This window comes from Enhydra lutris, unplaced genomic scaffold (assembly GCF_002288905.1).
Source record: "Enhydra lutris kenyoni isolate GAN:26980312 unplaced genomic scaffold, ASM228890v2 scaffoldscaffold5, whole genome shotgun sequence".
Lineage (NCBI taxonomy): Eukaryota > Metazoa > Chordata > Mammalia > Carnivora > Mustelidae > Enhydra > Enhydra lutris.
The window spans coordinates 48,541,690-48,568,687 of NW_019154089.1; the positions used below are offsets into that span (position 1 = coordinate 48,541,690).

The 26,998-nt window shown below is 50.1% G+C and overlaps 1 protein-coding gene across 1 annotated transcript in view; it reads right to left on the reverse strand.

The window, feature by feature from the left end:
- Positions 1-3,368: 3,368 nt before the first annotated feature.
- LOC111140780 (pikachurin-like) overlaps positions 3,369-26,998 on the reverse strand; it is a 52,397-nt gene continuing 28,767 nt past the window's right edge. The window contains exons 11-18 of the mRNA XM_022492965.1: positions 26,423-26,539; positions 23,778-23,958; positions 18,546-18,569; positions 15,725-15,803; positions 13,812-13,955; positions 7,713-7,796; positions 4,665-4,768; positions 3,369-3,861 (exon numbers count right to left, since the gene is read on the reverse strand). Of these exons, the coding sequence (XP_022348673.1) occupies positions 3,707-3,861; positions 4,665-4,768; positions 7,713-7,796; positions 13,812-13,955; positions 15,725-15,803; positions 18,546-18,569; positions 23,778-23,958; positions 26,423-26,539 (888 nt within the window). The 3' untranslated portion in view covers positions 3,369-3,706. The remainder of the gene's footprint in view (positions 3,862-4,664; positions 4,769-7,712; positions 7,797-13,811; positions 13,956-15,724; positions 15,804-18,545; positions 18,570-23,777; positions 23,959-26,422; positions 26,540-26,998) is intronic.

Genomic DNA, 26,998 nt, shown 5'->3' on the forward strand with positions numbered 1-26,998 from the left:
CCGGTCCTCACCCCCCCGCACCAACCAGCCATCCTTGCTTAGGGCACACGGAAGTCTGAGGGATTTTCTCAGATCCTGCCCGTGGACAAAAGGTGGTTTTTAGGAACCTGGGCCTCCTGATAGCCCTCCCGGGCAGGACAGGGATGGCATTAATCTCCGAGCTCCCTGGCTTGCAAACCTCTCTAGGGAGCCCAGGGCCCAGGCAGGTTCTTCAATATTCTCTCAACAGAGCCACTTCCCAAAAGCTAGGGCACAAATCCTATCACCCTGCTAGGCCCCCCTCCTCAGAATGATAGCATGGCCGCCAAGGATTGGGCAACAGGTAGAAGCAGAAGGCACAGGGCACAACAGGAGCAGCCGGAGGAGGGACAGATGCTGCCCCCTGGGCCCCGCCTGGCCGGGAGGCCGCTGACTACTTCACAGACCCCCCCCTCCCACCCCTCCGGAAGACTGTGGCCTGCGGGGCCACCTCCCCCTGATCACAGCATCTCTCTCAACAGCCTATGGCTGCTCTGCAGGAGGACGGCCTTAATGGCCTGGATCTTGCACCCTGGCTATGCCCGGCCCTTTGCTGGGTGACCTCTTCTCCCCTGCAGAGACCCAGTCTGTTTCTTCCTCTCTTCAGTCCATGGACTTCGACTGACAGGATGTGGCAGAAGGGACATGTGCAGTCCCAAAAGTAGGCTGTCAAAGGCCTTACACCTTGACTTGAATTTCTTTGCCCTCCTCTCTAGTGACAAGGGCATGTCAGCCTATCCCTTGGGCCCGCGACAAGGATAAGAGCCACAGGGAGTACACTCAAGTCAGCTCACCATCCCAGCCAAGGCCATCCTAAATGAGCCAATTGCCGCACACGTGAACAGGTCCATCGGAGACCCGAAGAACCACCTGGTCAAGCCCCACAGAGATCAGCCGAGCCGCCACACTGACCACTGGGGGCCTGTGAGCAATACACCCTTCGTGCCGTTCTGTGATGTGTAGCGTGCAGGCTTCTGTGGCGGTAGATAACGGACTTAGACAGGACCCAAAGCACCCACAGAGCCAGCCCGAGCTTGCCTCAGCTCTATCTCCTACCCCTGAATCCCAGCCCAAGTCCTCCACTTCAGAATGCCATTTGTACCCCCACAACCACCTCCCCTATAAATCCATCCCGGATCTCCCAGATCTTGTCCACCACGAGGGGGAGAGCCCTGCTTTTGGCTGGGATGTACTTTCCATGTGCTCTGACTCTGAGCCCCCAGTGACCGCTCCTCTGGGGTCACTGTACTCTGTTGTCCTCTCGTCAGCAGGATCTCCCTGGCCCCCAGCCCACCATGGGGTCATCCCTCCTCACCCCTCTGCATCCCACCCAGCAGGGGAAGGTGGCCCACAATTCTCATCAGCTTCAACACACCCCTCCCAGGTCCCGGTTCCTGAGTCATCGCATTTTTGTCCAGAAAACACCTGCAGGGAGCAGCAGCTCTTCTACAGCACAACTCTCCTGGCTTGGGCTCAGCTGCATATTTGGCTAAAATCGCAACATTTTGTTTGTTTGGGGCTTGGAGGGGGTTGTTTTTTTTTGTGTGTGTGTGTGGCTGGAGGCAATGGATTCAGACTGAGTTACGAAAGCAGCCCCGCTCTATCTTGGGAAGCACGGATCCTGGCAGCCTCCAAGGAAGGGGTGTGGAGGTGAGGGTGTTTGGGAGGTGGCAAAACCCGCTTTCTAAGACATCCTGACACAGAACCTTCTGCTTGATGCCCTGAGGGGACAGAGAATGCAGACATGTTGGATTAAGGAATGTGATATGCAGGGCTGAGGAAACAGCACAAAAGAATTGTGCAAAGACATCGAAGTCCATGAAGAGTTCAGGACACCATGTAGGCTAGAGATTGAAGGTTACAGGAATACATATAACAGTATGATAATTCTGTATTTTCTAAGCTGAATGCTAGTGGGAAGACTTTGCGATTAACTGAACTAGATAACAAAACAAACAAAAAAGACAACAAACACCCCACTTTCTACCACGAGGCTTTCCTGCACACCGCACTCCCCAGCGGACACCGGGCAGAGCAAAGGAATTACCAGGACTGCCACTGTTACGATCGCCGTCCTTATGACCATCGTTGCTGTGGTTCCTCCTCCAGGAGGGAGGATCCTGGTCATCGGAGGTCCCAGAGGCAAGAGGTAGAAGGCTGAAGCGCGAGTTTCAGCCCGTCTCTAGTTTACTTGTTCATTTTTCAGAATTCTCAAAGTGCTTAGCATGGTGCTTCGCCCAAAGCTCAAAGTCTTCACTAAACGCAGGCTGCACACACCAGACTTGAGTCATGACGGACTAATTATAGGCTCTTCCGTGATTGGGACCCGATTTCCCTCCTCTTCGGGGACAGTGTTCAGCTCACCTTTCCCTTAGTAAGTCCCGTCCTGGGGACCTGCCAGTGAGCCAGCTGTCTGCAGGGTCACCGCCGAGGGCTCGGAGCCAGCAGCCCGCTTCCTGGGTACTTGCCCAGACGCTCATACCATGCTGAGGACACCCCTGCCCCAGAATGGCCTCAGAACCACCAACTGTGAGACTCTACTCGCAGGGATCATGTCTACAGCTTCTAATTGTATCGGTGTCCACCTGTGGACACGGCTTCTGCAAGCATCAGTAACATCTCCCCCAAATGAATAAAAGACTGAACGCATGAGTTCTAGCCTTCTTCATCTCCTTTATTTAGGTTCACTATAGTCGTTCCCCCTCTCTTAAAGCAAAAAAGACAGTGGCCCCCAACTCTGTAACCCATGTGCCTGCTGATCTGCTTTTTTTGGAAGCTTCATGTTCATCTCCTTGAGCCGTCCGCATTAACCGCAAGAGAAGAGTCAGCTTCCCCAAGCTGCCCCAGCAAGTGTACTATCCCACTCTGACTGATGCCACGAGGGGCCCAAATAAGTCTCTCCGGGGGGGATATCTTTAGGAAGTGTGCAAAGAATTCAGTGTTGTCCGCACAAACTTGGAAAGTGTACTGTGTGGATAATCTGCAGCTATAAAAATATACACATACAAAAAGACAGCTACAAAATCATGGTGCCCCATTGTCTTCGACTTGCATTATAAAAAGTAGGGAGTTTCCCACTACAGTAAACGTCGGTGGAGGGCAGCATTATGACTGGAACTCCGTGCCTAGGCTCCCCTCCTCCTGATTCTCATGGAATAGTCAGAGCACACTGACCCCAGCCACTGAGGACTGGAAGGGATTACTCCTACTCATTCCAGGGCCAAGGTGAGCAATTCAAAGTTCAAGGTCAAATAGTCATTTTGCTGTCAGTAAGAGTGTCATGAATCAGGAAAGGAGGGAAGTATTTTAATACTGCCCTGTGGGTCTCTATTTTTTTTTCTTTCTTTTTATATGCACCATGAATCACAACACAGTCATTGAGCTACAGCAGAAGGCTCTGGAATTCGCATTGATGTGTGATCTCTGGCAGCTGCTACACATTCAATGGACAAAATTCGACGCTTCCTACACAGAGGATTCTGTTGGGTTTGGCCCACAGAGTGTCCGCAGGAAAGGCCACACAGGGACTTCTGTCTCGGATCTAGTCTCTCATCAGGGGGTACGTTCTCCTTGATGAGAAGACACACAACTGGTCCCCGTGCCACTGTGGCTGGCATCAGGCAGGGTCTCAGGGCCCCGGGGATTCTCAGCACAGAAGGCTGTGTCCCTCGGGCAAGGCCAGCCGGTGTTACTTGGCTCCACAAGTGTTGATGTTTTTTCCATCCACGGCGTCTTCCACGAGGGAAATGTGGTAATCGGTGGACAGGGTGAAATGAGAAATGCAGCCCACGAGGCCCCGCATGTATTGCCTGTTAGTGTGCAGAGCGATTTCCTTCATCCCACCTGCCGGGAAGCAAGAGGGTGATGGGGTGAGCCAGAGGGGAGCAGGTCTCGCTAGGAAGCTGGAGCATTTACTGACCAAGATGTCCCTCGGCTGACAGGATGAGTGAAGGCTGTAAGTGCCTCCAGCTGCTCAGTGCAGAGCATCCGTCTAACTAACAGTAACCCTTGAAGGAGCAGACAGACTTGTGTCAACCTGACAAACAACAGGGGCTATTAATACCCGCCTCACGTGGCCCGCTGACCCAATGGACTCAGGTCAAGCCAAACAGGACCTGGTAAATTTTGAAATGTTGTGTGACGGCAACAGAATGTACCAGGTGCTTAAAGGTGATGTCATCTCAGCCGGAAGGAAACACACTGATACTGAAAGCTTTCAATTAAGTTCACTTTTAGGAAATATCATTGGGGTAGAGATCTATTTTGTGTTTCTGTGTCTGCAGTAGCGGTTTCTCAACTATTTACAGAAGCACTACTCATTCTGATTTTGAGAGGGAGCAAGAAGGATCCTCCTTCCTCAGAGGGAATTCTCGGGGCTATATCGGGCAGGTTCTCGTTCTATAAACAAGAAAAGCACGGTTTTCCTGGTGGACCAGCCCAAAGCACAACAGCGTCCAAGTGCTTCCTGCCCCCTCAGCCATGAGTCAAAAGTTCAGAAAATAGAAGAACAGAACATCTGGCAAGCTTCCTAATTTCCAAGTGTTTGATCCAGTGACATGCACCTCTTTGGGGGAACCCCACCATGACAAATGGCGGCCTAGCAAGAAGACTGGGGCGTAATTTAGATTTGGTCAGAGGTCACTTACCCACATACAGAGCACCGTTGATGTTCAGCTGCCTCATCATGCCGGGCGATTTGCCTGTTCTGGCCCCATAGTCATCCACGGTTATCTTTCCGGATTGGCCATCCCTGTAGAAACCACCATTTTTGGAGCTTCGTTCAATTATTCATTCATTTCAATAAAACTCTATTCAAGTCCATCTACTCTGTGCCAGGCACTAGGCTAAATGATGGAGGTGTAAAGAATGAGAGAAAAAAAGATTCCTGGCCCTCAGGAGTTTAGGGTTTCCTGAGGCAAACAAAAAAATTTGAAGTATACATGACAACACTGTGTCACGGCTCCACAGCAGAGGAATGCCAGGATGCTGTGGAATGCAGGAGAAGGAGAGAGGGTCAGGGGAAGCTTCAGAGGAGACTCTGTCTGAGGTGAGCTTCGAAGGCTGGGGAGGTCAGGTGAAGGAGGAGGGTAATGCAAACAGGAAGTGGTGATGCCAAAGAAAGAAAAGATGGGGCTAGTGCAGGTTGGGCATAGAGAATTCTGGAGGTGGGAGGAGAGTGGCCAGAAGCAGATGGTGAAAAGCATTTCTCCTGAAGGGAGCCAAAGAACAGAACCGTAAGGGGAGGAGTGGGGGGGACATGGGGACACATGGTGAGTTTGAACACTACTCTAAGCAAAATGGGAAGTCAATGAAGGAGGTTTTGTAGGTAGAGAGGATTACTCTTGGAGAGGACACAGAATGGCTGAGGAGTTTCTAAAGAATCCAGAGAGTCACCAAAAAGTGACTCTGGGGACAGTGGAGTCGAAGTGTTTATATGTGACAAGGCCTTTGCCATTTTCTAAGCTGGTTTCCAAAACTATTCAGTCCCAGGGACCTTCTTCAAAAAATCACCTCTGTTTGTACAGTTCTTGGTGGGTTGTACCAACCCAGGCTGCACATTTTTTTTTTAGGAGTTCATTACTGATCTTCTAATATTCTTATTTTATAGCAAACTGTTCTTGTTTCTTGGATCACTAGCCTCTCTTCTATCTCTGACAACAGTAATATGTTTTATCATTTTTTCATTCAAGTCTCTGTCCCCATCAAATTGCTTTGTTATGTTGACTTGTTCTGATATCCGTCTTTTACATCGGAGACTTTTTCAAATGCCTAGCGACTCCTGACACCTACTTCACAGTTAAGTGAAGAGAAAAAGCCCTGGGGGGCCTGGGGGGCTCAGTGGTTAAGCATCCAACTCTTGATTTTGGCTCAGGTCCTGATCTCAGGGTTGTGAGATCAAGCCCCACTACAGACTCTGCACTCAGCAGGGCATCCACTGAGACTCACTCCCGCCCCCCACCTCTGCCCCTCCTCCTACTTGTGTGCACACTCTCTAAAATAAATAAAATCTTTTAAAAAGGTAAAAAAGTACTACAAAGCAGGTTAGAAGCTCTATGTGCAGGATGGGTTCTGCTGACTGGGTGGGGCTTCATGTGCTGGGATCTGCTCAACCATTTTCCTGGGGGACACGTGAACTTTCTACTTTCCTTGCTGGCGGGATAGGCCTGGCTCCCAGCATTCTGGAATCTCACTGGGGGCAGAATTATGGGGTTATGGGGTTCTTAATATTCAACATGTGAGCTTGCACACAGCCCCCAGCTTCACACAGTGGCCCAGTGTTTAGTATTTAGTATTTAGTTATGGCTGGCTAGTGCCACCAGCTCAGAACCTTATTTCTCTTTCTCTAGGGAACTGCCTTTCATTATTTTCTGCTGGGTAGGGAAAGGGCAGTGTGCCAGCTAGATGAGGTAGAAAAGGGGCTTGGGTTCTAACTCCTCCGGTAAATTTAAGTAAAGTTTTTAAAGCCAATCTTCCCATTTTTAGCTCCTCTTTCACCTTCCAGAAGTTCCTGGCTCTGCCCTTTTTTGGGGAGACCCAATAATATAAATCTGGCTGGCCAGGCCTCATGTCTTGGTAGCAACCCTTCTAGTAATGAGCTGTAGAGAGAATTCTGTTCTGCCTCACCCTTGAGACCGTACACTGCCTCCCCAATTCGGATAGGCTTTCTTAGAATCTCATACCTGAATGCCATGAGGGGCAATGCCCCCAACAGCTTGTATTGCCTGCCCTGCCTTTCCCACCCCTCTCACCATTACTCCAAAAAATTCCATCCCCCCACCACTTTATTTCATCTAAGAATTTTTCATTTTTTTACATCTCTGAAATGAGGCTATTATGTCTTATAATTGGTGGCATCTTAGGTTTGAAAATAACATGGTATCAACTTCTAAGGTAGTAAGTGATGGAAAGGAGAGTGAGGTTACTCTGACCACAGCCTATACATGAGCTGAGGTGGAAACTGACCACAGCAGCCCCATGGTTCCCCAGCCTCGCTCACGACCTCCCCCATGAGCCCCCCCAGGAAGGGCTATGGCAAATGCTCAGGGAACATGAACCACAGACTCTATTCAGCTCAGTTCCTGGAACCTTCCTCTAACATGGCACGAATGACATGTTCTTACAGAGCTAAGTTTGGGCCTGCTCTTTGGTTTCTCAGAATATACTGTTAAGAATATGGACAGAGGTAGTAAAACTAATTTTAAAGGAATGATTCACCCGAAGTTAATCAGAAGTCAGGGTAGTGACCTCTGTGAGGGGGGAGATGTGTAATTGGGGCAGGGCACACACAGCCTCTAAAGGTGGGGTAACGTGATGTCCAAAAAAAAAAAAAGTGGGCAGTTGCCCACACAGTGAGATTTGAAGCATTCCTCAAAGTCCACAGGCCCTGAAATCTTATCCCACTAGAGACCTAGGTCTCAGGAGAAAGCGAGGAGCTCTTCCAGTTGAGCCATCAAAAAGTTCCTTTTCTGGAAGGTCTCTGTTGAGCGCAGAAATGGGAGCTCAGGTTCTCTGGCCTGTCAATGTTAGGGAAAAGCGAGGGGAAAGCTAAGAACAGCGGCCCAAATGACCCAGGACAGAAGCATCAGGACACCAGGCAAGGTTGGGGAGCAGGACTTTGGGGCCACAGGGACGTGGATAGGACATCCACCTCTTGGTGAGCTCCGGCTCCATCTCCCCCTGTGGTAGGGACTCACCTGACAGCCTTGACACGGTGCCACCGGCCATCACTGAAGGAGCCATTGACCATGATGGACGCCACACCACTGCCCAGGTTATAGCTAATGGCATGAGAAAAGAAGCAGACGGACAGAATCAAGTGAAGTACAGACAGGCAGGCAACCATGAACGATTCTCATTGCAAAAATTCCTTGGAACTCGGAATGTACTTTCCTTAATACAAAACAAAACAATCTTATAAAAAGCATTAGGTTTCCAGGGTAGGCCATGAATGATCCAAAAAAAAAAAAAAAGTTTTCTTTAAAGTCTAATTGCAGTAAAATACATGTAACATTAAAATTTACCACTTGAACCATTTTCAAGGGTCAGTTAACTAGTGTTGAGCATGTTCAAAACTCGTTTTATCTTGCAAAACTGAAGCTCTACAGCCCTGAAATTACAACTCCTCATCCACCTTTCCCCGGCCTCAGGCAACCACCGCTTTCTGTCTCTGTGACTTTGACTATTCTCGATACCTCATGTAAGTAGAATCATGCAGTGTTTGTCTCTTGGTAAATGGCCTCTTTCATTGAGCACAAGGTCCTCAAGGTGTCTGTTGGCTGGTTTGTTGTGGCCGCATGTACAGAAGCGTCAGTCCTACAGAACCAGGAGCAGGAAGGGCTTCATCATTTGTAATGCGTTGTCCTCAGTCAAACACTGTCTCCTCAAAAACCCCAGAATGTGACCTTATTTAGAAAGAGCGTCTTTGCAGATGTAATTAGTTAAGATGAAGTCATCCTGGGTTAGGGCGGCCTTAAATCCAATATGTCCTCATAAAAGGGGAAATTTTTGGACACAGAGACATGCGGGGAGGAAGGCCACGTGAAGATGCAGGCGGAGATTGGAATGGGGCGTCTGAGAGCCAAGAAACACCCAGAATTGCCAGCAGCCACCACTGCCAGGGAGAAAGGGATAGAACATTCTTCCTCAGAGCCCCCTGAAGGAACCAAGGCTGCCAACACCTGTGTGTCAGACATCTCTCCTCCAGAACTGTGAGCGAATACATTTCTCTTGTTTTCAATCTACTGTCACCCACTTTGTGGTCATTTGTTATGGCAGCGCTCAGAAACTAATACACGCATTTTCACTTTCTGAAAAACAAAACAAAACAGAACATGGCAGATGGGCTGAGCCCGAATATATCAGGAGGATCTGCCTAAAATCCTGAAGCGAATGGATGGGACTTAATTCGGCGTCTTATCTGCTCCTCCCTCCCCATTTTACTCGGATAGCAGGCCCACTCAGTAGCTTTGTATTTTCTATTTCGGTTTCCAGATACTCTCATACCCTACGGGTCTCGGAAGACATGCACGTGTTGTTTACCAGAGAGAAACATCCCTCTCAGTCCACTGTTCATTTAATAATTCTAGTTTAATTCAATTCAACAAATATTTCGTGAGTGACTACTCCAGGCTGGGCACTGGGCCAACCGCCTAGACCTCCCCCTTGATAATGTAATAAAGCCTAATGTAATCACGCTTTTCAAAAAAAATGTGTTCCACCATGGCACCTCTTTCCTCAGCTTATATCAGAGGACATGTCTCTCTGTGACTTCAATGGCCAAGAAACAGGAATGTTGAAGGGAAACCTGGTTTAATTACTGAGCTCTGAGAGCAGAGCAAGAAGAGAAAGCACTTGGCTTTCCCCAGGGAAAGCACGATGGATCCTTTCTGTAATCTCGGAGGCTCCAAGGAGTCCCCCAGCCCGTCAACACCGAACCAAGCACGCGATTTGGGTGACCTGGCAAGCTAGGAGACACAGCTGTCACTCTGATCCTGAAAACTTTACAGCTTCCTAATGAATTTTCCCACGTCCAGTGTCTCCTTGTAAGAGGCAGTGTGGATGTGGCGCCGGGTGGCTTGGCGGGTTAAAGCCTCTGCCTTCAGCTCAGGTCATGATCCCAGGGTCCTGGGATCGAGACCCTCATCAGGCTCTCTGCTCAGCGGGGAGCCTGCTTCCCCCTCTCTGTGTCTCTGCCTGCCTCTCTGCCTGCTTGTAATCTCTCTCTTTCAAATAAATAAATAAATAAAATCTTAAAAAAAAAAAAAAGTCAGCGTGGAGGTGGGATTTTCAGGTTTCATTATTTAGTGGCCAAATAACTCTTTGAAGAAATGAATGAGGACGAAGCAAGGCGGAGAGCCGGTTGGCAGACACTGAGCTGAATCATCAGGGGTGGCTTTAATCAATGAAAGGCAGTACAAGGTAACAGAAAGAGTGTGGGCACTCGGATTGGACGAGCCTGCCTTGATTCCAGGTCTTGACAAGGACCTGCTCTGTGACCTTGGCTGTTTGCCGATCACTCTGAGACTGTTTCCTCATCTGTGAAACGGGGGTAATAATACCTTCCCTAAAGGACTATAGGGAATATTACATAAAAGAGCCTGGCACACAGTAAGAGTCAAACAAGTAACCCCACCACCCCAAAAACACAGTCCTTAATGCAGCTCATATTCAAGATTGACAATATGTCTGGAGGAACCAGTAGTAGGGAGAAAGTTGCCACCAAGAGTTAAACTCATCAAGCCTCTCCTGGAAGAGTAGTCATGTGTGAGAGTGAACGAACAGGCTGTAAATATGTAACGACAAAGGTCATGAACACCCAGATCTCAGAATCAGGGTGACTTGGGGATAATCTCAGGGACACTAGACTGGAACGTGATTGTAATCCAGTGAATGGAAACCTTTCAGCTGTTTGGACAAAAGACGGGCATTCTTCTGTTCTCCAACCTTGCTCCTGTTCAAGCAAAGAGCCAGAACGTGCTCAAGGGGGTCAACACTGAACTTAGCAGCCAGGACCTCAGCCCGCAGTGTGTGTGTGTGGGCAGCTCAGACGTCCTCTCAACGGCCTGACTCTCCAACACCACGCATGCTGTTGGACCCTCCAACCAGCCTCCTGCTTCCCCAGACATCCTGTCACCCTGCAGAATCTCTTTGTTTTGTTTTAATTTTTGTTTTTTACAATATTGAAAGACCAAGAATAGTGGTTACCTGCTTTGGGAGATGGCATGGGGGAACCTGCTGGAGTGTGGGAAATGTTCTCTATCTTGTTCTGGGTGGTGGTTTCACAGGTGTCTGCACGTTTAAAAATTTTCCAAAGTTATCAAGCTGTACACCTAACATTTGTGCACTTCATGGAAGTTATACCTCAGTTTAAAAAGAAAAGGAAGAAACATACAAATGAATGAATGAACGCACGGATGAGTGCATGTCGGCTTCTCTATCAATGCCTTGTGAATGTGGTTAGCAGGACTTGGTTATTCTGATCCAAATTTGCCTGCTCAGCTAGCAGTGCCGGGAAACTATGGGGCTGAGCACCGAGGTGGGGGCCAGGGAGAGCCACCAGGTGCAGACTTTCAGAAACCATGTGGCTGCCTCCGTGTGGTGACCACTCCCACCCCCTTAGCCGTACCCCCTTTGAACTGCAGCACTGGGCATTTTGCTAACGTCAGATCTCTTCCTTTTCCCTGTTGCATGAAAATGTTATCAAGGTCACATGGAAATAGCGGGAAAGCTGGTCCAGCAGACAGTTTTCACAAACCTCTTCATTGGTCTTTATGCCCCCCACACAATCATAAAACCTAATGAAGCAAAAACCACCCAAAACCATACTCTTGGCTGAACACCTTGATTCCTTTTCTGCTTACTAAATTTTATACACAGAAACTCAGAAAACATTTGCTCCAAGATTACAATTTTAATAATCAGCACCACTGACATCGAGATAGGCCAGACCCTGCACTAAGCCCTGCCCATGAGTTAACCCATTCAGTCCTCATGACTGTTTGCTTTGGGCTTTTACAGGGAGGCAGGGTAACTTGCCCAAGGTCACGAGGCCATGGGAATGGCTCATGTCTGACTCCAAGCCCAGGCGGTTGACCATTTCAGACCCTGCTTCTTAGGGTGCAGCTCCTGATCGTTTCCAATAGGATTCTGATACCCCCGAGGCCCTGGGCCATCAGAATCTCTGGGGTTGTCCCAGGAATCCACCTCTGAGACCAGCCACGTCCCTCCCCCTCCCGGCTGACTCTCTGTACACTGACATTTTCAAACCACTGGCTGGCACTCTAATTCCTTTCCATGCCCAGCCTCCCGCAACACTTCCTACATCCACACTGGGTGAATGGATGTGAGAAGTGCCTGCTCAGAGGAAGGAAGGTAGCAGAGGCAGCGACACTGCAGCTCCAGGCCCAGGGACAGGTGGGCACAGACGACTGCCTGGGTCGGGGGGAAGCCAGCATCCTCCACACAGAACACAGCCACCACTCCAGGTTAAAAGAAACACACCAAGCCCATTTGCAGAATCCTGAGGGAGAACTGGTAACAGAAGAAAAATGTCTGAGATGCAGGGGGGCGATCAGAGGGTGTCCCGGGGGTGTGGGAAGTGGGGGCTGGCCAGCTGTGAGAGCCCAGAGCCGGTGGGAGGTGCGGCGTGGGCCCAAGTGCAGTTCCCCTGTCCGGGGTTGGTGGTTTAAGAGGGGGGAAGCTGGGCCTCCCACCCACGGCTGAGCTACTGTTTCAGTTCCCCTTTCTGGGCACAATCAAGTACTTGAGGCCTTGGTGAGGTTAACCACAGGAAAACCACAAGAAAATGGCTTCACGGCAGCCAGCCTGAAACTGGGGTGTGAAGAGCTCTGTGTTTGACCTCAGGGCCAAGGGGGGAAAGGAGCCGCGACGGGGAGAGTGCTCCCACCGGCCAGCCCGGAGCCTTCAACCACATGCTCTCTCACAAGTCCCCGACCATCACAGGATCACAACCCCCAGCCCACTCTGCTGTTTAGGGGCAAACGTGATGTTCACAAATGACATTTCCTGTCAAAATGCCTTTTATTCAAACAGAAAAGACTTACATTATTCTACTCAGATTGTCAGTAATCCCTGTGCATGATCTACAGCAGCCCCAGAATTAAATCTTCACCTCCCCCTCAGGTCAGTCATCTTTGTTTTGATTCCAACTGATCCCATATCATTTAGTGAATTTGTGCTGGTCACCAGAGGGGGAATTAAAGAAGGAAAAGCCAGAGAAATTCCTATCCCCATAGAGAACAGATAGATGATCTAGAAACCAGGCAGGGGTTTCAAACCTTAGTGGACAGAATCACTAGGAGAAACAGTTAAAACAGACGGCTGGGCCCCACCCCTAGAGTTGTTACAAGTTTCTGGGGGTCACTAATGCTGCTGGTCCAGAGACCACGTTTTGGGAATCATGGGTCTAGACAAGTTATTTCTAACCTCAAATGAGGATGTACAATCATAGTCTCTAAAGAAACTTTCTCACATCACACAAGCCAGTGCCTGCTCTGGGGAAACCCGGCTCCCACCTGCCATGGTGGGGAGAAGTGGTCTAAGTAATCTTTTAGCTGCTTCTCAGAATGATCCATTTGACAAATTTGAGAACAGTCTCAAGTCACTCAAAAGAGGTAAGAACTTCTGGGACTGCCTTATCAGTATCACTCCCGAAGCAGTCACAAAAATCCAAATGTTGGGTTGGTCCACGGACAGGTGGTCTGGCTTTGCAGGGGAGACCAGAAGGCAGGCGGTCTCCTTCCCGAGGCTGCACAGCTAATAGGGACCAGAGTCAGAATTTACAGGCAGGTCTCTCGACCTTAGCTGGTCACATCTGTCTGAGCCACTTTGAGCAGAGCACTCACACCTGGGCTCAGCGCTATCAAAGCCCTCTTCCTACTACCTCCTAATTTGCAAGTGGGGAGCATATGGCCTAGAACAGGGGTCCAAAAATGTTGTGTAAAAAGCCACATGATAAGTATTTTAGGCTTTGCCCTGGAATCCCTACTGAAACTACTCAAGTGTGCCCCCATAGCATGAAAGTAATCAGATAATATATAAGTGAATGAGTATGGCAGAATTCCAACAAAACTCCATTTACAAAAACGGGTGACGGGCTGGATTTGGCCCTCAGGCTAAAATTTGCCAACTGATGCTCTAGAAGGTGGATGCTAGAAAGAAACTCCAAAAGCCTTGCAGAAGCTTGGACCTTCAGGTCCATTTTGGCATACAGGGTGCTGGCTTACTTTGGCATCACTCTGTTTGGCATGACCAGTCCTGAGGGGTTAGGTTACCTGAACACCAGGGCTCCATCTCGAAGGCCCAAGGAAATGAAGTCACTGTTGGGTCTCATGGGGCTATCTCCCCTCCAGAACAACAGACCATCCTTGGCAGTTGTCTTAAACCTCATGAACGCATTTGATCTTGATCCGGATACCCTGGGGAAAATGCACAAATTATTCCAACAGTTCAACCCGTCTCCACCAACAGCCATTCTAAATAGGCCCAGTTTTGTCTGTTAGCCCCGGGGGAGCCAGGTGTAAGGGTAATCTGGCATTTCTGACACATACTACCAGGAAATGACAAATGGCATCACCACCACAGGCCACACGATGGGCCTCCAATTCTGGACACTCATTCTGCAGCAGTGTCTTCTGTCCCTGTGGTGAAACTCCACAAGAGGCCATTTTATGAGTTACAGATTAGCTAGACTCTGGCCAAAGCTGGCATCGAGGCTATACCTCCAATTCACACCTCAATATTCCCTCTTTCCTGTCCCCCCCTCAAGGGGCCTTGGAATACTGCTCCCCATTCCCCAACAGAAAGTGAGTTTCTTAATTGCCAAGAGGTTCAAGTTGGCAGCTCTCTGGGCCTGGTCATGGCTATGGATTGCCCGCTCTGGCAGTGACTGTCCTTGAGGGAGTGACTGGACAGGGGGAAGAGTGTCAGACAAGGAATGTGGCTCGATAGGATAACGGTTTTGAGAGCTGCTAGGGTGGAGGCAGGGTGGAAAGGAACAGGAAGCTGAGAGGAATGGAACGGGGCTCAGACAGGTCAGCTTTTTTCTGGGGACTGATGCCCTTGTATCTTTGGGGAGAAAGGGCTGAAAAAGGAAGAGGCTCTCTTTGGACCCCACGCCAAGACAACCTAGATAAACACAACATGCGATTAAAGAAATGAAGCAGTGTCCGTCTGGTGTGTGTTCAGTTACCAGGTGCATCCAGCGCCCTGGGAAAATTTCTCTCAACCACTTTCTCCCTTGAAAGGCCCCCAAACTCATCGACCTTAAGTACTGGGTGCCTTTTGCTTAAAGCTTTGCCTTAGTCTGCTAAGATGCAGTCAACCTAAAGAGGAAGGAAAATTCTAGAATGACGGTGCTGGTGGCAGAGTGGGGGAAGGCACCCTATAAACTATAAGGAACTAGAGGAGGACAAAGAAAGAGAGAAGGGCACATTGGAAGCACCACAGATGAGCTTGGCTAGGGTGAGGACTCTGCCTGGGTAGGGCCAGCCTTTTCCTTGTCTTGTCCGCACGCGGTACCAAACCAGGGGCTTGGACTCCAGGGCAGGGCCGGAGCTTCTGCCACCAGGCATGAAAAGCCTGGCTAGCACCTGGTCATCTCCTCGGATCAGGCTCTTGTAGCCACATGAGGAGAGCCGAGAAGCCCCTCATTGAACTGGCCAGAGCCTGAAGGGGACAGTGGAGCTCTGCGGAGGAAGACGCAAGGTAGCATGTGGACTTGAAGACTGTGATGGCAGGACCACAGGAGTGCTTCCGCTGCTGGCTCCAGGCAGGACTGCACACTGTGGCCAGAGGACAGCGCCCAGCTAACTGTCCCACCTGGGGAATCACATTCAGAACCCCAACTTGGGGCGTGTCAAGTTCTCAATGCTTCCCAGTGCCCGGCTGCTGGAAATCCTGGGGCTGGGCAGTCTCCTCCCTCCAGGCCCTCTGACCAGAAAAGGTTTGGGCTGTTGGTAACAGGGTTGTCTGAAAGGCAGCACTTTTCAAGTAGAGTTTGTTTTTGTGTTTGTTTTGTTCTAGTTCTATGTCTATTTTGAGTTTTTCTCCCCTCCCCTGAGGCCATGGCTCAATGGCCTTCTTGGAGAATTATCTTCTGGCAAGTAAGATAAGGAAAAGTCCTGGGAAAGACTTTGAGAAATGGACCCCCGCAGAGATAAGGAAGGTGCCCCCTATAACTTATTACCTCTTAAGGATATCTGGGTTGTCGTAGATCAGGTAACTGCGCCCGATGAACTGCGGGATCTCAATGGCTTCTGTGATGGCTGAGACAGAAGAGAAAATGGAGGTTACATGGTATTCGGATCTCTTGACCCCAGCCCTCAATCACAGGGCAGGAAACTACAGAGGATGCCAGCTCCTGGAAAGGGGACATTTAACAACTTGTCAGCCCCTTCCTCTTGGCTGCCCACGTACTTAGCCAGGTTCGGAGCTGCCTGTCACGGCTTGGGGTTGGTGTCTCCCCGTGGTCACCTCCCTGGGGCTGGCTGTCACTGCTGCTGGCCTCAGCACTACTGAGAAGTCCTCGCAGTATGCTGAAACTTGAACTGTGCCCAATTATTCTTGGAAGCCAAAGAGTAGGTCTTGGGCCATGTGGGGAACAGCTGGGGATAACTCTAGATACTCTCCAAGGGAGGCAGAGAAAACAATCCCCAAACAAAGCCCACCAGGATTTCATTATCTGAAGCCAATCTGCTCTAGGACTCCTACTCCTTCAGCCATGACTTCAAGAGACTGGTGAAGTAGGCAGGATAAGGTTTTCGGCTCAGTTGTTTTTGTTTTTTTGTTCTTTGTTTTTTTAAATATAAATCACCTTCCAGTGTCATGTTTTAGAGCCTCTTCACCATATTCTCATGAAGTAGCAGAGAGTATGGAGGACGGCTGGTTATTCCCATGTCACAGAAGTGGAAGACGATGCATGGGGGTCATCAAGGATTTGCCCAAGGTCACACAGCAAAGAGAGCATAAGACCATATAGCAGGTGGGCTCTTCTTAATTCTGGCCCTCAGCCCACCTCGGACTTCCCAGTATCTTAGCAGTGTATTTGCTTCTTCCTAATGTCTCATGCCTTTGTTTTCCTAAGGAATCACCCTTTCCCACATGGCTATATCTTTCTCCCTTCAGAAAGACAGAGAAATGACCGTTGAAGGAAATTAAGATGGAATGAATCGCATTTTTGAAGAGACGTGCAAAACGAGAGAGAAGAAGCCAGCTTATAAGAGCAGTTAGAGTTTCACCAAAAAGCATGCTTGATGCAAAGGAGACACCGAGCTGACTCCACGCCCAGGAGAGAAAACGTAAAATTATTTGATACTATGAACTGCAGGAAAGTTTACACTTAACTTCTCATCATGAAAAGAGAAAGGGAGAGACAGAGAGAAAGGAGAGAGAGAAAGGCAACAGCGAACCCCCAAACCCAATGACCTTGAGCCCCAAGGATAAATTCCTCTGTTGGCAGGTCACCCGTGCAGGTTTCCACAATGTTTAAAAAAAAAAAAAAATTTAAAAAAGGAAAGAAGGATGGAGGAGGGGGAGGGAGGGAACAAGAAAAGCAAAGGAAGAAAAATGAAAGTCGAATAATTTCAGAGGTAATGCTCAAGAAATTGCTTTCATGTTCTCTGACACTTCACAGCTCCGGACAGGGGGCTGCCGGCCCAGGGGGTGCCGACTGGAACCAAGGAAGGCTCGATCTAGGACGGTGGCCCCGCTTACTGGTGGGCTCGCTGGCCATGCTTTCAGTCACTTGCGGTTGGCCATGTTCTAGCAGATGCTCCTCCTGTCAGAAAGCCAACAGGGGCCTAATGCTGGGTCACCATGCCTGTGTCACTGCCCTCACTTCATCCCACCGAACCGCCATTTCCCCTCTCAGCATCACCGGAAGGGTGGGCACGGTCCCATAATGTATCCGAGAGAGACAGACCATGGTCACAAAACTCTGATTATGTGTGTGGTCGGAAGGGTTCTATTTTATCATCAGTTATTGTCGTTGCTCTTCTTACTGTGCCCAATTTAGATGCTACACTTCATCGTAGGTGAGCACGGCTGGGAAGAAACATAGAGTATATGAGAGTCTGTACTGTCTGTGGTTTCAGGCATCTGCTGGGGGTCTTGGCAGGTGCCCCCCACAGATAAGGGGGGGCTACTGTTAACTCCAAAATTCTGGCCACACCGCCAGCCTCTCTCCCTCTGGTTAAAGCAGGTATGAGGAAGAGGGGAAGAAAAGGAAGGGAAACAGAGACAGGTAAAAACAGCGGGGATGCAAAATATGGGCTGAGGAGGAAAATGAACGGAAAGAAGGAGAGGGGGGGAAGGAGAAAAGAAGCTGCCAAGGAGGGAAAGGAGAGCCGAGTGCCCGGGCAGCCTTCAGGTGGGGGAAAGAGTGGGGCGGAAGCCAGGCAGCGAGGGAAGGACCCAGAGGAGTAGAAGTCGAAATGAGAAGGCAAGAGAGGAAGAGGGACAAGGGGGCCTGTTGGTGGGATGCGGGCCCCTAACTTCAGGATACGAGTGCCCAGGAGGTAAAAGGAGAGGCTAGCCAAGCTGTCAGAGGAGTCATTCCCAGAGCTAAACATAGCCAAGGCTCCCCCGCTGGGTTTGGCTCACCCCCAGGGTAAGAGGCACAGGCAGGGTCTGGGCCTGCCCTTATTGGCCATGGGCGTGGGCCCGTGGCCAAGAGCCATCGTTCCCCTGGACTCCTTGAAATGGGCAGGATGTGCTTGTCACATGTCAGCTGGGCAGAGAGCCTCCAAGGGGTCAGCTGTCTGCCAGGCGCCCAGCTCTGGGGTTCAGGCTCTCCCCGAGGTCCCGCTGGGAGAGGAGTGCTATCCCGGGCCTGCTGGATTTAGAGGGAGGAGTCCCACCTCCCCAGTGGAGCGGCCGAGTCCCACACCACTGAGCCAAGTTACCCTCCACATGCGGTTGGCCTGCACGGAGCCCACGGCCTGGCCAGAGCCCCCCTGGCAGGAGCCCAGGGCGCTTTCACGGTGTCTCATGGGACCTATTGTACTTACTATTGAGGCAGTAGTTTCCACACTCTGCCAGGTGCCAGCATGGAACAGAACAGGGAAAGTCAGAATTCCACAGTTGTTGTAAAATCCCAAATACCTCGGTTGCAGATCACTGGAAACCGGCCTTATTTCCCTCATAAAGCCCTGAGAGGGCCCAGCTTGTCCTCTTAGAGGAATGAGACTAGAATCCCACAGGAACCGCTGGAATCTTTCTCAGCACAATTAGCACCAACTCCCCTCCCTTAGCCTCCACTTCATGGTGGGGGTGGGGTGGGGGGTGGACAAAGAAGGGATGTGTCCCTCCTCTGACACTTCTGAGGCTCCCTGAGTTCGAACTAACAATTCCCCGTTTATTCTAAACCTGGAGAAACAGTTCTTTGCTAAAGAGTTACTTACCTTGTCAATGATTATTACTTTTCTTGCCTCTAGCTACATGTGAAAGAGGAATGAGAAGCCAGCCAGCTGCCTCTTTTCTCTCGGTGATGGAAAAATATCCCCCAACTCTCCCCCGCACCCCGCCCTGCTCATTCTGTGATTAACAAAGGGCAAGGGGAATGCTCCAGGAATGACCGGACTGAATAGAAAATGGTGAAAATCTACTCACTGCAGGCAGTATATGTGGATAAATATTAATTCTGGGCTAGAACACGAGAGCTGGAAGTGACCATCTAGCCCTTTCCGGCCCTCTGTAGCTTATTTAAATATTGTAAACATGATGATATTTTATCCTAACCCGATGTTTTCAACACCATCTTTTCTTCTGCAGCAAAGGCACTAGTGGAGAAGTGTTTTTGTCACGTTTTCACGTTTATACCTAAAAGTTCGTGCCATCTGCTGACACAAAAAAGTACCCAATGAATAGCCGCCTCCAAGCCACACGAAGCCAATTTTCCACTTGAGGGACATGAGATTCCCAACCGAGTTGGCGGGGTGCGGGCTCTTCCTTACAGTCACAGGGCCCCAGAGAAGGAAGGACCTGGGGGGCTGTAACCTAACTTTCCCAACCCAGCAACATCCTGATGGATGGCCACCGGGCCCGAGGCAGCTCCCTCATCCACCAGGCAGCACCCTCCCTTGCTGGACAGTTCTACTTGGTCCAGGATTCTTGGTTCCATGATGCAGCCTCTGTAGCTGGAGTAACAACCACCAAACCCCTTTCTGTCCAGGACCAGCCTTCAACTCTCTCAAGACCACCACCCAGGGGACGCCTGGGTGGCTCAGTTGGTTAAGCAGCTGCCTTCGGCTCAGGTCATGATCCCAGCATCCTGGGATCGAGTCCCACATCGGGCTCCTTGTTCTGTGGGGAGCCTGCTTCTCCCTCTGCTTCTGCCTGCCACTCTGTCCGCCTGTGCTCGCTCTCTCTCTCTCTCTGACAAATAAATAAATAAAATCTTAAAAAAAAAAAAAAAAAAAGACCACCATCCAGGCTGAACACCACCACACTGCTCCATTGTTGAATGACACAACAAGCTAAGGAAAAAACAGTCCCTATAGCCTGCATAAGGAATATGCTGTACGAATTTGTGCATTTATAGACTGATTTTTCCTAAATTATGGCTTACATGTACTGAACTATTTTTTCATATATTGGGACCAGAAAAAGCAAAATCATCTAAATCAGACCTCGCAGTGTGCTGTGAATTGGCTAAACACAATAGAAAATGTTCGAAATGTTGCATTTGGGGTAGATGTGCAATGATGAGACAAGATCCCATCCTGTAGGACTGAGGACCGTGTGCCCAAGCCCAGTTCCCGGTCAGTCATGAGTGCGGAGCGGCTCTCCCGCTGCAGGGAAACACCGCCACCTAGCGGCCGGACGAGTCCTGCACGCCCCGAGTCCAAACTCGGTCAATGCAGGGAAGGGAGGCCCAGGCCTCAGAGTTCTTTTCCAAATGGCCTGTGTGCTACTGGCTGGGAGAAGCCCCGGGGGAGACAGCTGCATTCTCTACCTTGTCTTGGACACTCCGATCACAGCCAAGGCGCCAAGAAGTCCCCCAGAAGAGAGAGTTGTTGAAACTGGGGTTATTCAGGATTACCCAAGCTTACGTGCCCACAGAACCCCAGCTCCCATTTTGTGTCTGTGAACGCATGTTGTCCGTCTTCGCATGTGTGCTCAGAACAGCCATTAATATTTCTTAGAACCTAATTTTGTACATGAGCTTTGTTAAATTCTGCTTTAACTCACTAGTAACCTACTGAGATACAAGAACTCTGAGGGACCCGACGCAAGATGGGTAAATTTGGATGAGAATAGAGAGAAGGAGAAACGAAATCTGTAAGGACGGGGCATACCTTTTCTGAGGAGGGAGGCCTTCGTGACACCCCTCTTGTGAGAGGAGAAGGGGGGGTCTCAGTATTGGGGTGTCCCAAGGGGGTGCCTAGATTTGAGGTGGCAGAAGGCACCTAAGAGTGAGACACCCCACACGGAAGGAGAGGGGACCACCAAAGTCAGGCTGTATGATTTTTGTAGGCACCTGAAGTTAGAAGTAGGTTGGGAGTCAGAACAACTGGCTTCTCCTGGCCTGGTGGGTTCCCCAGGTTGAGGTGGACAGTTCAGTCTTCTGTAGCTGCTGGTACTGCAGGGAGCCCACAGCGTCCCGGGAGCAGTAAGGAACTCAGTGGGAGTTCGATGCCTACTTCTTTCTGAGCTCAGCCTTGCAGGGACAGAGGGGGAGGTCCCTAGACCCCTGTGATGGTCTGGGTGTCTAGACCACTCCAGGATTTGCCCGAGTTTCTGGTTCCAACCCTCCTGGGCCACCAAGAGGTGAGAACAGGTGCCAAGCTCCCAATGAGTGTCCTAGCGGAAATCACCTGCGTGCCACAAACTCCCTGACCAGGGTAGAGAAAACCAGACCCACCAGGGATTCCCCAACACTACACTGCTGGAAGAGAAGGTGGCATGGATTGAATGAGGCCTAGCGCTGGTGACTTCCGCAATGTGTTGTTGTAAAAGGATTTAACTTCCAGAGGGAATACTAAGAAGAGGTTCTTGCTTTTGAAACATGATCTGGTTATCAGGGAGGGGAAAAAAAAGGCCCAAACTTTTAAATATAGGAAGTTAGGGACCACCTCGCTGGATTAGACAAGACCGTTTCCTGTCTACCTGTCAGGATTCATCCTGACGACCAAGGATGGCTTCTGAGCATTCCTGGTCTCTCCCACCAAGAATCTAACCAAACTTTTAGAATGTTCTTCTGTATCTCTGTGGAACAGTAGAGCAGCCCATCTCTCTCCCTCCTCTTTCTAATCCTCACTCAGGACGAGATGCTCACCCCAATATTAGAGCAGTCCGTGTGACAAATGCATGCTACCACGTGCCTGCAGGGGTCCAGAAAAAATTGTCCTTAACAGCCTAACCTGTACCCAGTCTCTCATTAATGCTTTCAAGCCATATAACAGAAGAAATGACTGCTATAGGCCACCCAGCCCCCTGCCATGCATAAGCCTTCCTAGGAGTAGCCATGGCTGCTATTGGGGCAGAAACGCTATCTTTATTTCAAAGCATAAGGAAACACTGATACAACACGAGGGGAGGTGATAGTTGGCCTGGGTTTTACTCTGGCCTCAAGCCTAGCATATTCCAGAAAAAGAGGCCTAATGCCCCCCAGGTCCCCTGGCTGCTGTCCAGGACCTCCCTGGGGCTTGACTCCTCACGCTGGTGATACTTGCTTCTCACTGAACCCGAACCCACAGTTACGAAGCTATAAATGTGAGCACTTTAGATCTGTTATGGCTACTGCTCTGCAGCGGAAAACGAGGCTTAACAAGATCGCAAATTATCCTGTCCTTCCTCCTCTAGTTCTCTAAGTGAGACGTTCATTTAAGCCTGGACTTTATATATGGACCATTAAGGTGAGTATTTAAGGCAGGAGCAAATCTGAATTGCTTCTGGTAAAGCTGGAGACCCAGGAAACTCAAACACTAATGTGTAAAATCCAAACTCAATTTTCCGAATGAATGGGCTGCTCTTGAACTAAATCTCCACAAGTACGTGCCATTAGCCAAACAACAATTTGCTTGTTAGAATTATAATCAGGATCTTTCCAGAAATGGATCCATTACTCTTCTTCGGGGCTTCATCACTAGGGTGAGCTATGTTCATAAATGTATTTCATATAATTTGCCACGCAGTTTTCAAAATTCACTGTAATAAAATACGATGCAGGCTTCCAACCAGCAAATTAGCATTCCTATTTCCCTTGGTCACTGCAAAACAAGTTCTCCTACTATTCTGACACTGTAGCATCTGCCTGTAATTGTCTTCCCCTAAGCCCAAATGCTGATAAAGTTCAGGAACCTGGAAACAGATGGAAAAGAGAGAGCACACATCCCTTCACTTAGGCTCACCTCCTCACTTCCTGTGGCCTGATGCCTTTTTTTTTTTTTAATTAGTTCCCAGACAGGTGAGGCCGTACTAATATTTGAAACAAAAAGATCCAATGGCCCAACATGACCATATGCTGGTAGGCGTCTTCCAGACACAAGGTCCGTGGCCTCCCTGGGGCAGGTGCGGAAGCTCCATCCAGTAGGGACTGGAGGCCTGTCACCTACTCTAGCTTTCAGACAAGTGCGGGCTGGAAGCTGAGTAGCTCTCGGCATGTGCAGTGGATTTTCTTCTTCTCACCAATAACAATGACGGTGAGTACTGGTGGAGGGCTTAGTAGACATGTTTCTCAGGAATAAGCATCGCCTCATTTAACCTACATTACCACCCTCTGTGTTAGACATTATTGCATGATTATTCCCGTTTTATTGAGGAGGAAACCCAGGCACAGAGGAAAGAGCATGAAAAATAGCACTTCACAGAAGGTTATTTATAATTCAGCAGAATTTACCTTTTTCTGTCCTGGGCAAGATTTCTCAGATTTCTCGTTATCGCGTTCACAGGTAGAGGTCAACATACTTACCAGCCTCTATAGCCCAGGCACCCACCTATCAGGACAGACTCTGGGTACGGCTCAGAGGCAAGGGTCCTGGAAACCCCCTCTACACTAGGATTTAAGCTTTTGGTTCCCAGACCATCAGGGCATTCTCAGGGAAGAGGCCCGCTGTTAGAGGTATTTTGACATTATGATTCTTCTTTAATAGGATAATTAAACATGGGACATGCCAGCTATCACATTCCTGAACTCACTGCTCAAAACCACGTGCCTGGCTGTCCTGGGGTTCGCAGCCCCTCCTGGAAGAGTGCGGCCCCCGTGCTTCTGGAGACACCCCCTCCCGCTCCATGCCTACCTTTCTGGCAGTGCAGGCCCTCGAAGCCCAGGGGGCAGTCGCACTCGTAGCCCTCCTTCCTGGGCCGACAGCTGCCCCCGTGTGCACAGGGCCCCACCACGCAGGGGTGGGCTGCGTTCTCCACATTCACGCCCCACGTGAAGTCGTGCTTCAGGTGGATGGTGCGGTCGTTCAGGATGATCTGCAGGGGACAAAAGGTCAAGATGTTCGGGCACTCGGGACACATGTTCACAGTCGGCTGAAGCCTCCCTCGGCATCCTCACCTGCAAGACGCCTGGTGAAGGAGCTTTCATAAAAGAGAGAACGTCCAGTTCCGGTTTTTATCACCTTGTAAAAGCGATGCAGAAACTGATGTCATTACCTGTGGCCCTTGGGAGACTCTGCAGAGAGGAAAGCATCCTCTGGCTCTGGAAGATTCCAGGAGGTCGTAAAGAGGTCCCCATAAATGAGGGTCCTCAACCTGGCTGCCTGTTAGAATGGCCTGGGGAACTTTAAGAAAAGTACCGATGGCCGGGGGCCACACAGGTCCCCCTCAGCATCTCTGAGGGTGGGGGCCGGTCAGCAGTCACTTTTAACAGCTTTCCAAGTGACTCGAAGATGCAGCCGAGGTTGAAAGGTGCTGCTGTGAAGCCAACAGGAAAGAATACAAGAGAAAGAACCACACGGGCAGGAACCAAAGGGGAATGGATGGCTCCCGGGGGCAGTGGGGCTGGGAGAAGCGTCTCCCTGTGCTGCTGTGTTCTTCTGCCTAATGGGCTCCAGGGAATCTACAGCTCCATCAACTGGGTCTTCCCGATTGTCCCACCCACTCCGCTACCCTCCCTGCCTGACACTCTTGAATTCCCTTCCTCTCCACATCCTGTTCCCCACCGTTTAAAAAAAAAAAAAAGAAAGAAACTCAGATGCCATTCTTAGCACTGCCATGCAGACTCACTGCGACAGGAGAGCTCCTTTGCCTTCACACCCTTCTCCCTGCAGTGGGGGCTCTAGTGCAAGTGAAGGATGACAGGGAGAGGTTACTGGGTTTCCAGCCCCAAATAAACGGAGCCAAGCTTTTCAGTCCTTGCTGTGGAGAGTGTGCTTGTTTTGAGCTGTGGGTGCTTCAGTGTCATGCACTTCCAACCTCGGCTGCATGTTCGAGTCACTTTGCGGAACCTGCGGACAGAGACCTCCACCCTGCAGGGCGTCCTGAGAGGTTAGCCGTGGTCCTTCCTGCCACTAATGCGTGGTTCCACAGGCTTGCCTGGACCTTGGAGGGTGTCGGGAGAGTTGGGAGAACACTTCTTTTCCTGGTCTTGAATCTTACAAGCTGCAAGAAAGCAGCCAGAATCCTTCTATAGTTGCCCCCTTTTCATGCTCCAAGTGAAAGACTGTGAAACTGAGTCATACGTACTTGAGACAAGCCAAGATGCTACCGTCCACCGCGGGACATAGCAGAGCCAGTGACTCAGCCTCTGGGAGGGGAGGGTGTCCTGCCCAGGAGGTGCGGAGGAAAGGGTTCTGTGTGCTGTGAGAGGGGGGAGGGGGAAAGCCTGACAAGGGTGGGGAGAGGGCATGGGGCCCCTTAGCATCTCAGCTTGCTTTCTAAGTGAGAATTTCAAAAACATGATTAAACACAGCCAACTGTGCTGATGGGGGACTATGGGCTGAGCTGAGGTGTCACGGATATCACTGTTCAGCCACACAGGGAAACACATCAGAGTCAGCAAGTTTGACTGGACCCCTTTTGTGGAACCCACACCGGGATACAAGAGGAGAAAGAGCTCCGCGGGGCCTTTCTGAGTGCAAATCATGAAAGGGCCTCCTTTCATTGGCCTCCTTCATTCTGGCCTCCCCCATGCTTCATCCCAAGGCTAGAAAGGATCAGCGGCCCACCGCCCACCATTGGTTGCTTAAGGAAAACAGGACAAAGCTAACATCCAGGAATCGAATATGCTTTTCTTCAAATCCTTTTTCTCCCAGGGTTTCATGGTCCTGGAAATCTGGTTTGGTGAGCCAGCCTGCATGTCTGTTATAGACAAAACATGTTATCATAACCGGAGAGGTCATGAGCAGCCCCAAGGGAAGGAATAACAGACAAATATGAGTGGGGTCAGTGTCCTATAGCTTTAACTAGCTGAAGGATTGTTTTTGCTAAACCTTCTATGGAAGGACTTCCTTCATCTATGCTCTTAGGGGCTGGGTTATGTGATGGGTGAACAATTGTTAACTTGCAGGGGTGGCAGTGGGCATGGAGATGGGATTGGGGGTTGGCTCTTGAGCAGACCGCAGAGTAACCCCAAAGAGAAGCACAGAGCCGAGACTGTCTAGGAGACCCCCTTGGCCTCCTTCCCTTTGGTAGAAGCATCGGCAATCACCTGACACCTGCTCCCTCCCTCAGCACTGCCCGGATCCTTTGGTGGATTGGCTGTAAGGATTCATCTTCACTGAGCTGCGTTCATGGAATGTCTGCTGGACAGAGGCCTGGGAGCAGACGTTATCAGAAAGTGGGATTGGAAAGCTCTGTGGCTAGCATTAAGAAAGAAAACCTTAAAACTTTCCCCAAGCTTCTTTTTTGGAGGCATTGGATTACAGCGATCACAGTTCTCGATCCCATCATCTGCAGACCAGGCCACACAACAAACATGCGTAAGTGAAGCCGGTACCTTCTGGATGCTTCCACTAAATGGCTTCAGGATGCCCGAGTTCTTCTTCACATCATCGTAATTCGGGACTCCGCCGATAAAAATGTCCGTGTTGCACTTAATCTGCGTGAAGCCTCCCTGCCAACAGAGGAGACAAGAAACACGACATAGCTTCGGAAAAGGTAGTCAAGGCGACCAACGGGTACAGACACCCTGGGGACACAGCCCAGCAGGCTGGCTGGACTTCCCCATTGGCCGGCATCGCCATTTACCCCCACTGTTGGAACGTCTGTACGTGCAGTAACCTATCTGAGACTCTGTTTCGACATCTATAAAATGGGAACCCTAATGTCTACCGCCGAGAGCTGTCACGGTGCGTGTGGTGGGCTGCACGACTGCCCACCCGTAGTCAGCGCTTCTCCAAAAGCACCCCCTCTCCCTGCAGGAAGACCAGCTCCAACCTGCTGATCTTGATGGGGCCAGGGAGCTGGCTCCAGGCAATAAAACTCAGGCAGCAGAGAAATGAATCACGTCTTCGCAGAAGCTTTCCGAGCCAGAGAGTAGCTCACGGTGACTCTCAGCCTGGGTGCACCATTC